This window comes from Hippoglossus hippoglossus, chromosome 10 (genome assembly GCF_009819705.1).
Source record: "Hippoglossus hippoglossus isolate fHipHip1 chromosome 10, fHipHip1.pri, whole genome shotgun sequence".
Lineage (NCBI taxonomy): Eukaryota > Metazoa > Chordata > Actinopteri > Pleuronectiformes > Pleuronectidae > Hippoglossus > Hippoglossus hippoglossus.
The window spans coordinates 12194330-12206928 of NC_047160.1; the positions used below are offsets into that span (position 1 = coordinate 12194330).

The window sequence follows — 12599 nt, forward strand, 5'->3', positions numbered from 1 at the left end:
ATTATTTATTGTTTGTAAGAGACCGGGAGTTGAGCATCGAGGTAAATTTAATCCAAAAAAAAGGGAGAACGTTTATCATTGTAAACACGTTGAAGAGAAAACCCTTCAATGTTGTCACTGATGACAATATTCACACACTCTCTTGACAGACACTGCACCATTACAAATAAAGTAACAGACCCATCTGTGAATGCCAGTTTTTGAATGAATTAAATACACAAAACATACACAAGTTTTCTTATATTTATGCACAAACCCTGTTTATCCAATACTGCCAATATGTTCTACAATGGTCGAATACAGTGTTTCCCAACATTTGTTCTAACATTTGTTCTAATACAATTACAGACATTAAAGCTTACTTGTTATCAATTGTATGACATCTTTCGTTTAATCATATGGATTAATTATATCATGAAATCAACAAATCCTGATCAGAATGAAACCATGTGGAAAATTTGTTATTTAGCCAAATGCCAACATTTATTGATGTGTCTGCAGTGTACTCATACAGTCAACAACACAAAGACGCAGGTTTTACATTGTGTGTATCGTACGAGTCCCAAATAATATTTTTTCAGATGATAGATACAACACCGTAGCAAGGTTCCTAAAAAAATGTGCATATCCCTCAGAAAATGAGGACAAATGTGTAGTTTCAGTGTTTAAATATTAACATTTACATTTTAAAGTCTTTGTATTCTGACGAAACAATCCAGAACGCTGTCACGGTTAAAATCTCAAACATAACTTTTCTTTAGAGGCGGCCCGTCTGCCAAGGCTAAATGATATGACTGTGGAATGTTCCCAGAGGAGGCTTTCAAGTCGTTGCCTCTTAATGTGGCTCCAGTGTGGTGAAATCCATTCATGATTTATTAGAGGTTCCACTTGTTTTTCTCAGAGTGGTATATTTACATGAATGTGACTGTGACATATTGCTAATTCACTGGGGAGCTGTTTTGCATGTTCACGCGTCCAAACATCCATATTATGATGCGATTTGTCTGGAAGACTTGATTATCTGCCAAAGTTGGTATTTTTAGAACAATATCATGGACAATGTGCATTATGACTAAACGGCGCTGAGGTATCAGCTTTATGAAATGGTGTTATTCAAACAACCTTTGTTATTCTGCATTCTAACCCGGGTGCAGAGCACATTTCTATATGTACACATCATTCATATAAAAAGCAAACTATAGGTTCAGTTTATTTTGAAAATAATTTAAAAATGTAATTAATACAAATCAAGGCATATGTACATCATTACGTGTGCTCTCATCCGTTTCCATTGCAATGGAAGATGTCAATAAACCTGATGTAAAAAATGAGGAGGGGGGGGGGGGGGGGGCAACCATGTTGACTAACAGATGTCTTACACACACGTATGTGATATACAAGGTCTCTTATGCTTGGCTCAGCTGAGGCAACTGGCATAAAAGCTCGTTCTCTGGACACCAGCCAGTGCTAAACACACTTGCTCCCTGTTCTGCTCCTCCTCCTTCACTTTGGCGAGCACTGGCCTTTACTCACATGAGGAGGGGGAGGTATAGTCACATGGGTGGAGGCTTGGCTGGAGTTGGGAGTGGGTAGCGGGGACGTAGCCCCCCCCCCCCTCCCTAATACTGCACAGACCAGGGATTCCAGCATAGGCCATCTGTGAGGGACGAAGAGACGTGGAGGTGGCAGCTTCTCTCAACAGGAGCAGTTCCCACAGCCCTTCACACCGTTGAGGATCTCCTCCTGCAATTTTTTCCTCTCCTCTTCCTTCTGGGACAGGCGCTCAGCCTTCGGCTTGGTCGAGTTCTTGCTATCGTTCAGGATTCTGCTGTTCTGGGTGTTCCACAGGTCTGCGTACAAGCTGCCAGGGGTGCTGAGGAGGGAGAGGTGGTCGCCACGCTCTGCCACTTTACCCTGGCAGAGAAAAGGAGGAGAGTGAAGCGAATCATGGAAAAATAGAAACATAAATTAGCTGAACATGAGAAGTGAGAACGAAGGGGCCACGCACACTACGTCCTATAGTTAGCATATCTTTCTGATCACACAACACTGACCACATTCTCTGCGGAGAGTTGCCCCCCCACCTAGAATCCCTGCCGCCTCCCCAACAACTGTTGCATTTCTCTCGCAAAAACACGGCCTCGCAGACACATGCGTGCATCTACACGCAACAAACACACATCCCTCCCACACAGTCGAACACAAATGAAGGCACCCTCTTCCCCCACCTCCCATGAGCATGCAGAGGTGTTGGCATCATCTTTAGTGCACCCAAGACAGGCACGTGACTGCTTCCGCTCGTTATTTTAATGAGCACCCCAGGCAGTCCTCTGCTGGTGACACCAGCAAACGGCATGGCGACATCACACGCAAACATGCCTCCTCACCGCGACCCTCTGATCCCTACCATCTGACTCTGGAAACATGGAACAACACATGCTCACTCGCCGCGGTTCAAAAGAAAGCTCTCCTCATTTTATCCTTTCTGAATCCGGCACTGGTGGAAACTGTCAATTCACCGCTAATACATTTCATATTAACTCCTGACTTCTAGATGATAACTGACTTTACTCCATCTCTTCGTGTGTTAAAGCATCTCAAAGCCCAACCCTTAACATGCTGCAGCACTTTTCCTTCACTTGGGGATTTGTCTGATACACCACAGAGATTCATTGTTTCCACATTTTTAAAAATCCCATCTTTGTCTCCATGGCACCTCGAGCCTGACTTTAACACGTGGGTCTAAAAACTGTATAGACGAGGCATCGGAATGACGATCTCCAATGAAAGACATGTTTAGCCCTGGATAATGCCTCATCAGCGTCTGGGAAGCTGGCCCATACATTATTAGTCACCGAGAAAAACAAGACACGCCATCTGACCAGAACAGCCAGTTGAGTCTGACTGCTTTAATGAGCCCTTATGGAGAAAATAATACATTCACTTCAACTAACCGTGCCCTGTTGTTGTTCAAGTTAATGAGAAAAGCTAAACAAAGCATGTTTTCATCACGTACAGTGAAGAAAGGTAACTGAAAATAAATGAGCGGCAAAAGCGGAGGCTACTTGTTGCTGGCAGACCCGGTGCGCTGAGGGTCATGCAGAGTGCAGTCCATCATCTCTCCCTTCAATGCACAATCCTCTAATTGGACTTGCAATTAACACTGCGCATGTTTTTACTTGGAAACTCTGAACCTTCCTATAATTTGCTTTTATGAAATTGACATGACAACTGGAAATGTTAATCAGGGAAAGGTACAAGATCAAGTAAAAAATAAACGGATGAGTTCTTACCTCGTTGAGCACTATAATCTCATCCGCGTCTACAATTGTGGAGAGCCTGTGGGCGATGAACACTGATGTCCTGTCCTTTACCATCACCTTCATTGAATTCAGGATGTTCTGCAAGACATAAGACAAATATAATAATCACTTGGTTAACAAGAGTATCCCCTAACCCAAAGGAAAATAGTTCCCCAGGTTTGCAATAACGCTGGTCTGCAAAAATAATAAGAAAGAAAAGTGCATGAATGACAGGATATATATGAAATGTACTCCCAAACCTTGATTTGAAGAAGCGGCTAAGTCAACACAAAGTTGCTCGGCAACATCCACCTTCATATGTTTTTCTACCCAGTGTTTACATATGATAATTTATTCGTGATGAGAAAATCTCAATTAACAGCCACGTCTACTGCCCCGCTCTTTTTCTTGAAGTTCAGTGAGGACACACTGAACTTTCTTATTAAATGTAACATTTACAAAGACTGTGGAGTTTAAGATGAGCTGGAGTGTGTGTGCGTGTGTCTTACTGTGTACCTTCAGCAGGTGAGTGAGTGGGTGTTTGTTCTGATAAAAGTGTATGCAGGGTCTGTTGAGGTGTCAAACTGTACGTGCGGCAGAGAATGGTAAGTCATGAACGCAGGCCTGCATCTGTCAGTGTGTATGTGTTCGTGCACTGTCAGGCCCACCTCTTCTGTGATAGAGTCGAGGGAGGATGTTGCTTCGTCGTACAGGAGAATGGGTGGATTCTTTAGAACCGCGCGGGCGATGGCGACACGTTGCTTTTCCCCTCCTGAAACGGCGAGACAGACATCAATAAAAGCAAAGCAGGCTTAAGACAATAGCTTTGAAAGACGTGAATATACAGCAGGTCTCTGGCACTACTCATCAGATAAGCACCTCAAACTTGCAGCCAATACTTCGACAACCCTAATGCTACAGGCTTCAAAGTGGTAGAAGCCACTTTAATTGAACTGTAAAGGAAAATCAGCAGGATGCAAAAAGTTGACTCAGCCTTTATTGCACACGAGCTGTGTGTGGCCTCTTGAAAGTAAGCGGCATTCAGTGGATATGAATATCCACCCAGTGGAGAACAGCAATGAAGGAAGTGAGGAGCCTAACAGCCCAGACTACCCACCTCCCTGAACACCTCCTCCCCCCCCGTCTCACAAACTCACTGGCAGCTGTCACGTACAACAGCGGCAGAATTAATGAGAAGTTAGTCATGTCTTTATTTTGTCCGTTCGCTCACTCACTAACTCTGTCACTCCGCAGAAAGAAATCTGTGCTGCCAGTAATTGCATCTTGAATGTTGAGTGAAAGTGCTCACAGTGTGTTTACATGGGCTAAATGAGTTGCAGAGTGATGCTAGGAGCCAAATACTACACCGTCTTGTGTTATCGCTGCACATCAAATAAGGATAAAAATAACTGTAAGGCAACATGCCAAGTTCATACACTACATAGAGGAAGACATGAAAAAAATGAAGATGCTGCTAGAGATTAACCCCCAAGTCCCATCATGACTTGATGTTACATTTAATAATTAGATACATTTTAATTAGCTACTTTTAGAAGAAAAAGCTCATGATCACAGTTTCAAAACTATTTCAAATCCCATATTCCCTTATAAATATTCAAACTAATATTTATGCAGAAACATGAAAATAATTTAGATCTTTGCTAACTTAAATCTTCCATGGCAGCGCCTTGCAACCACCCTGTTTATTATGCCAATGTTCCTAACAGCAGACATCCTGTAAAATACGTTTCTCAATAAACAGTATGTCCCCTGCAGCAGGAGAAACTTCATAATGATGAGTAGAAGATTTAGACGACTGGCAATTGTGTCATTCCCACTAGTACCTACACAGAAATAACCAACTGAGTGAAATATGCCTTCAGTTGTTTAAGAGGGCAAAACTGACAGCGTCAAATATAAAAATATCTTATACTCAATACCTTACGATCAATAATAACGTGATGATATTCTGTGTTGGAACATTTCTGTTGTCATATAATAATGAGCAGGTAACTAACACAAGTCATGAATGTGATTAAGTTTAACAGCTAAAACTGTTTATTAGAATTAGAAAATGTTTTATCATTTCACAGTAAAGCAACCCGGGACTAGAACAACTCATTAATCAGCAACTATTGAAATAAATCATTAAATCAATAATAGATCATTCACTGGTGGTGGATTTAAAACATGTTCAAATTGATTTGGAACTGGCTTTGACTGATTTCTGCCACTTTACAGAATCAATTAGTAATTAATCAATTGACAAAATAAATAAATCTTTCATGAATATAACAATCAATAATCAAAATTGTAGAGAAATTGTCCAGAATATATGTGTTGGAATAAAACTACTAGTAGCCAGTTATTCAGATAACAGCTGTATTTTTCGGTTTGTTTGTTGTTGTTTTTTCCAGCTTAGTGAACCATCCAGGGAGACGCACAAAACACACAGCTCTTTCAACTGCTTGTGCTGAGAGACCATATTTTAACAGTAGTCAAAATGGTGCAGCAAACCTGACAGCTTGAGGCCCCGCTCCCCAACCTGGGTGTTATAGCCATGGGGCATGCGGAGGATAGCGTCATGGATGCCTGCTAGACGTGCCACTTGGTAAACGTCCTCTGGTGTAGCGTTGATGTTCCCGTACTGCAGGTTGTAGAAGATGGTGTTGTGGAACAGAACGGCATCCTGACAACAACGCAGTTAGAGGGGGAAAAAAATTAGGCTTCAGAGAATGTTTTTATTGCAGCAGCGACAGAAACAGAGGACTGCAGTTACTAAGACCAGGGCAGGAGGGAGGAAGAGACAGAACGCAAATGACAAAAATACTGTTCATGTACCATCTGTTCAGATCAGCCTCTGAGCCCATTGCAGTTAAAACTTAATGGAATTCAGTTTATTTCTAATGCTGCTGTTAATGTTACATGTTCTAAGCTGCCACTTTGTTTTATATAATTATCAATAATTACTCTCAAATGTACATTTCATTTGTGGTGAAGAATGTCAAATCAATTTGATTATAATTCATTATTATCAAATCAATTATTTGATTGTGTTGGTGTGTCTCATACCTGAGGTACGACCCCCAAAGCCTTCCTCAGGCTGTCGAGGCTGACGTCTCGGATATTCTGTCCCGCTATGTAGATGTTCCCCCGCTGGGGCTCAAAGAAGCGGAACAACAGGCGCACAATAGTGCTCTTCCTGCAACCAGACGTGGAATCAATCGTCAGCACCAATCTGTCTGTGAGCTGTACCCCCACAGTCTACTGATGATATCTGATGATACGACTGACTGCACATACAAATGAGATGACACACTGGCTAAAGGTTTAACAGTCTGTGTATTTCTATGAAAGCCAACCCACCCAGATCCGCTGCCACCAACGATGGCCACCTTCTTCCCAGCAGGCACCTCAAAGGACACTCCGGTCAACACCTTCTGACCCTCCAGGTATTCAAAATATACGTCCTCAAATCGGATGGTGGCCTCCTGCGGTGTGACGGCTATAGCCGGGGCGAGATCCCTCTCCTGGAGCAAACCATCAGAGGGTTAAGACAGATGAAACAGAAACAGAGGAGATTGATACAGAACAGCCAGTGGCAGAGAAGGCGCAGCATGATGCAACGTTACTCCAACACCTTGAAAAGAGGGATAATAGTGGAGCACACAGCCTACACAGGCTGCTTAAAGCAGAGACATTCACATCATATTCAAGAGGTCATTTCAAAAGACCATCTGAACCTTCACACCCTGCCCTTCACAGCGACTGACGGATCAATAGGCGTGAAAACTTTGGGAACATACTGAGCTGAGCTACTGTGCTGAGATGTAATCAAGGTCAGCAGTGAATAAAACACAGCCTTAACCAGAGAGTAAAAGCCTGTTCTGCTCTGATTCTATTCTACCTAACAGCAACATAATCACCCATCATCCACCTCAGCCAATTAATACAAATAACTCACTGTCGATTTGTATAAACGGATGTAAAAAGCCGAAATAAAATTATTTGACATCTACATAATAGGCACACGTGCTATACAGAAATAACCAAAGCATTCAGACAGTAATGGCCTGCCGGGCAGTGCCATTCTACAGGGAATCACAATGGAGAGGAGAATTACTGATGAAAAATAAAATGCTTAAGAATAGCTGGACAGACTTGTTTCCCCTACTGTAATTCCAGAGACGGTAACAACATTTACATTGTTAACCAGCAGGTGCACATTGGTGTGTGTGTGTTCTTCTGACACAAGATGGGTTGTTGTGTTCAAAAAACAAAACAAAAAAACAAAGCTGAATTAAATTAAAAAGGTCTCACAATAACAACTGATAGGTATCCCACTGAAGAAACACAGAGGGTTGAACGTTTTGGCAAATTTGTATCTTTCAGTTTTGAAAGAGGAGCTAGTTTCATATGTTTGAATATAACTTTGTATTTTCTGGGTGACTTTAAAGATAGGCGGGTTATACCAACAGGGAGATGTTACTCGAGCCTGGTCAATTACTAGAGAGCCCATTCATATAATAATTAAATTATTTTAATAATCATTTGTCAACTGTATATAAAGATGGATGACAAGTCAGTTCCCCAAAATTGAAGTTAAAGCGTCTTGATTGTCCCCCTGCTGGCTGGATGCAGTACATGTCATAAATCCTCCATGTTAGAGGATGGGACATGGACAGAACTAGAAAAAAGTACACGTTAAATACATTTATTTTACGTTTAATTATTTAGTTGATGCGATAAAAATGATCCCATTCCCTAATTGCTAATGCAAAGATGGCAGCATGCGTATTAGGGATATTTTGGCTTTATTTCTGGATAGTGGGAGCAAGTGGAGACACGAGTTCCACCTTTATATACAATATATGATCATATATGAACGCAAACTCACAATTTAGGCGTCCTGGACTGTTGAGTGTATATAGCAAATAATTTGATATCACCTTAGGCTGAGGTAAATCACAATAAGTATTTCATAGACCCAGTGATTAATTGACTAAAATATGGAAATAACAGATTAGTCGATACTGAAAAAACGTGCAGTGTGCACTGAAAAAATACAAATGAAAACAGGCAAAAAGCAAAACAAAAGACATTTGACAAAAACAACTCAAAAAGGAACAATTGGAACAGTTTCTCTCTTCCTTCCTCAACCTGACAGATTTACTCTGTTTAGAGGAGCCATCACTGACTGAAAAGATTATCTGCACCAAAATCACAGGCACAACAACAAGCCTCTAATAGTGGAAAAATTAAATAAAATACACAACTAAAACCACCTTGTGTACAGTTATTTGCAAAACCTCACTGTGATTGGTGACTAACACAATGAAACTGTTACACTGTAAGAAACCATTAAAAATGAATAGTGCACCAATTGAAATTTCTACTGATTAAGTAATTACTCAGAATAAATCACCAAAAATGTGCCATTCACAGCTCTTCTGCAATTCTTTGTATCCAGAATATCTTAATTATATCTCTAATGCAGCAAGTACACTACACGTGGCAATCAATGAGGAAGCACCTGAGTCACATCAAGCACATAATTACTAGGTTTGACTACAACCTATCATTTTTTAAAGCACATGCAGTTAAGTTATCCATGTTATGCAGCTAGAAGTGGAAGCTAGAATACCTCAGTGGTGTGTTAAAAATCGAACCACCGATGCAATTCAAGGCTTTATCAAATTTATATTGGACAAAATATTCACTGTGCAGTGTATACAAGTTCTTCTCCACTGGTCTATTTTGTTAGAGGAAGAAAAAGAATGGACACAAAACATTTTGTGAATCACTGCCACAGAGTGGATCAGAGCATGTCTGGCCAAGACGGTACCTTGATCCTGGAGTCGATGCTGAGCAGAGTGAAAAGAGTGTTCATGTCTATCAGAGCCTGTCTGGTCTCTCTGTACACTGTGCCCAGGAAGTTGAGAGGGAGGGAGAGCTGGAAGAGCAGACCGTTCACCATCACCAGGTCTCCCACGGTCATCGTACCTGCATGACAGCGACAGAACAACTTACAGAGATGCACACATAATCTAGCTCTGTTGTATCATGCATCTTTCACTGGGTATATGATCTTAAAAAAAATGTCTCAAACACCTCCTTCTTTCAGGTTATTGAAGAAGATAACAAATGTTACAGGTAAATTCCAGTCAGGTGATGTGTAATACATGGATGGAATCAAATGTTTTTTAATGGTTTTCCCAAAATAACCCCAAACCCACTCACCTGCTGCGATGCTGTTGCTGGCCAGCAGCATGATGGCAGTGAGGCCGACACTGAAGATGGCATTCTGGCCAAAGTTGAGCATGGCGAGCGTGGATGTGGTTTTTAAAGAGGATGACTCATAAACCTTCAGGAATGCATCATATCTTTCAGCTTCGTACTTCTCATTGTTGAAGTACTGCAGCAGAGATGAGAAACATGGATGGAGGGAGGAGAGCGAGGAGAGCGGGGAGCACAGGGCACGCAGACCGCAGAAGGATTTACAAAAGGAAAGAAAGTGTAAGTTGAAAGAAAAAGAGGGAGAGATACAAAATATGGTTAGGGTTAAAGGTTAAGGAAGCATGGAGAGCAGTGTCAGGCAGATGGACACTTAAGTAGAGCCTGCCTCAAGGCCGCATTTGTTCTCAGTGACCCCTCTGGGCGTAGCCTGAGTCTCAGTTGGCCTCTAAAGCACTTTTTCATGTCTCTGTAGCTTCATCTTCTCCCCACTGATCTTAAAGGACGTGGAGGGCGATGGAACAAAATCCAGAGTCTGCATTACTGAGCAGGCTGCAGCTCTGAAGCTTTGGCAGAGGATAGTGCTCGTGGCAAAATAGAAGTTTATAAAATATTAGGCAGATATAATAATAAGTAAAGCAAAAACAACACTTGAAAGTTAAATAATCACAGGATCTGTAGCAGCTCAGACAGACATCTACCCACAGCGCACAGATTGCTCTCTCAAGTGTCACCTCGCATACAAATTTTGATTAAGACATGTAGCTATCATTTAGAGAGAAAGCTTCATGAATCAGCCACAAGCACATCTTTTAAATTCAGCCTATAAAAACCGCAGCATGATCATAACAACCAACCTCCTCAACTCTGCTGCCAATTACCTAATATTGCTGTTTGTTTAGTTTGCACTATTGTTTCTCTGCTCGTTAAGTGGGCGATTTGCTTCTCTAGCTAACGGCAGTGGTGCTGTGCTGCTACCGGCTTGTCACTGATTTACATATACGGAAATGCAGGGAACCAGAGCGAGAGACGGAGAAGGGAAGAAAAGTAGCACATGGAGGACGAACCGAAGCAGTGCAAGGCACCGCGTTCAGGTTCTCTTCCAGCCCTTTGTGAAAGTGGAACGGATTTCTGAGTGGGCGGAGATCTAATTACATATGCACACTCACAGCTCAGAGTGATGCTAAATCCGGCCGCATTGACACAGATGACACAAAATAACACAGAACAAAAACGTTAAGGAAAACAGGACCCAAATAATACAGCAAAGAAAACAACACAGATACCAAAATATATCTGGGACGGTAAACAAAGCAGCCGAAACTTGATGCTGATTATGTGTTCATGTGTTTTGTCTACAATAAGGGTTACCTCGAAAGAGACTTCGAAACAGCAGAAGGTTAAGATTTAGGATTACCGTGCCTAGCAAAGTAAACCCTTAGCAGACATTTTGACTCAAATAAAGACCTATCTTTCAGGTCAAAACTATGACAGTATTTTTATGATCTACAATCAACTTCTCAGTTGTGATGATATACTGCTTCTCTTTGTGTTACGTGATAGTAAATAAGTAAAGCAGGATACATATTATGTAAGCAGGAGATGGGCAATATTTACAAACTGACTTTGTTCAGACAAAACCGACAAAAAGTCACTCCATCACCAAATTTTCCATGACCAACCTTTGTACGTGGGCTGGTGTGAGACTCCTCTATAATAACTAAAGGAAATACAATAACCATCTTTAAGTAAAGCAATAGAAGAGTTGAATGTGACTCTCGACCCTCTTAGTCATTCCTGTCACTCCTCTCACTTCAGTTAAAAACTGAATTTAAAGCATCATTTGTCCTTTTTTTGACAGTGTGTGTGTAAAACTTTTTCAGGGTAAGAGAATATAAAAAGAGCGTGTGTGTGTGTGAGAGCTTTTCTTTCATTAATAATCATGGCAGTAAAATACTATTAACACAGACAAGTAATAATTCTTCAAATCAATGTTTTTGGCTTAAGTGAACAGGAAAAAATACAAGTGACGAGGAGCTAAACAGGGATGGTTTGAAAGGAGGGTGGTAGTGTGTGTGTGTGTGTGTGTGTGTGTGTGTGTGTGTGTGTGTGTGTGTGTGTGTGTGTGTGTGTGTGTATACACGTGGGGGAGGTTGGATCTTACCTTTACAGTCTCATAGTTAAGAAGGGAGTCTATAGCTGTGTTGCCTGCTTCATTGTCTGCTTTGTTCATCTCTATCCGGAAGCGAGTCCTGCGTGCAGAGAAACATGCACACATCACTTGTCTCGCTCATGATAAACTTTCCGTACAGATGGCAGACGATGAGGCCGTATTAAATGTGAATTCAGAAGGGATGTGGAAAAAGGTACACGGCAAACGATTAATAAACTGTCAAGATAAATGCTCTGTATTTATATAGCACTTTTCTAGTCTTGACGACCACTCAAAGCACTTTAAAGTACAGGTTTTTGCCATTCACCCATTCACACACATTCATATAGTTATTATATGGTCAGCACTTTTTTCTATTAGGTGCAATTTGGGGTTCAGTATCTTGCCCAACGACACTTCAGCATGCATATGGGGAAGTGGTATCGAACCACCGACCTTCTGGTCAGAGGATAGCTTAACCCCCTCAGCCAGATGTGAAGAAAAAAATACTGTATGTTCGAATATTAAGGTCATAGTAGTTATTCTGTTTTTAGAGTAAAAGAGAAACAAAAAAAAGGAAAACAAAGATTTGTTGACAGTTGATGTGAAACTGGTAACCCAATAATAGCAAATTAAAGCGAATTATAGTAGATCCTTTACATTATGTTGTCTGTTATTTCAATGTCTGTTATTTCCTTCAATAACATGACTTCGGTGGCTCTCTTTCCCCTAGAGAAGGCTGTGTATAGTTCAACCCAACATTATTTATATAGCACTGTACAAAACAACACAGTTGATCCATAGCGGTTTATCAAAATAAAAACAAACACAATGGTGATAATTAATTAAGGACACATGGTCACACAAAACTCATATTGACAACACAGGCCTAAAGCAACTTCACGAAATGA

The 12599-nt window shown here is 41.2% G+C and overlaps 1 protein-coding gene across 1 annotated transcript in view; it reads right to left on the reverse strand.

Moving 5' to 3' along the window:
• Positions 1–12599, reverse strand: part of abcb7 (ATP-binding cassette, sub-family B (MDR/TAP), member 7) — a 23138-nt gene continuing 10539 nt past the window's right edge. The window contains exons 8-16 of the mRNA XM_034597651.1: positions 11701–11788; positions 9543–9717; positions 9148–9305; positions 6669–6832; positions 6375–6504; positions 5820–5991; positions 3971–4074; positions 3294–3401; positions 1–1914 (exon numbers count right to left, since the gene is read on the reverse strand). Of these exons, the coding sequence (XP_034453542.1) occupies positions 1696–1914; positions 3294–3401; positions 3971–4074; positions 5820–5991; positions 6375–6504; positions 6669–6832; positions 9148–9305; positions 9543–9717; positions 11701–11788 (1318 nt within the window). The 3' untranslated portion in view covers positions 1–1695. The remainder of the gene's footprint in view (positions 1915–3293; positions 3402–3970; positions 4075–5819; positions 5992–6374; positions 6505–6668; positions 6833–9147; positions 9306–9542; positions 9718–11700; positions 11789–12599) is intronic.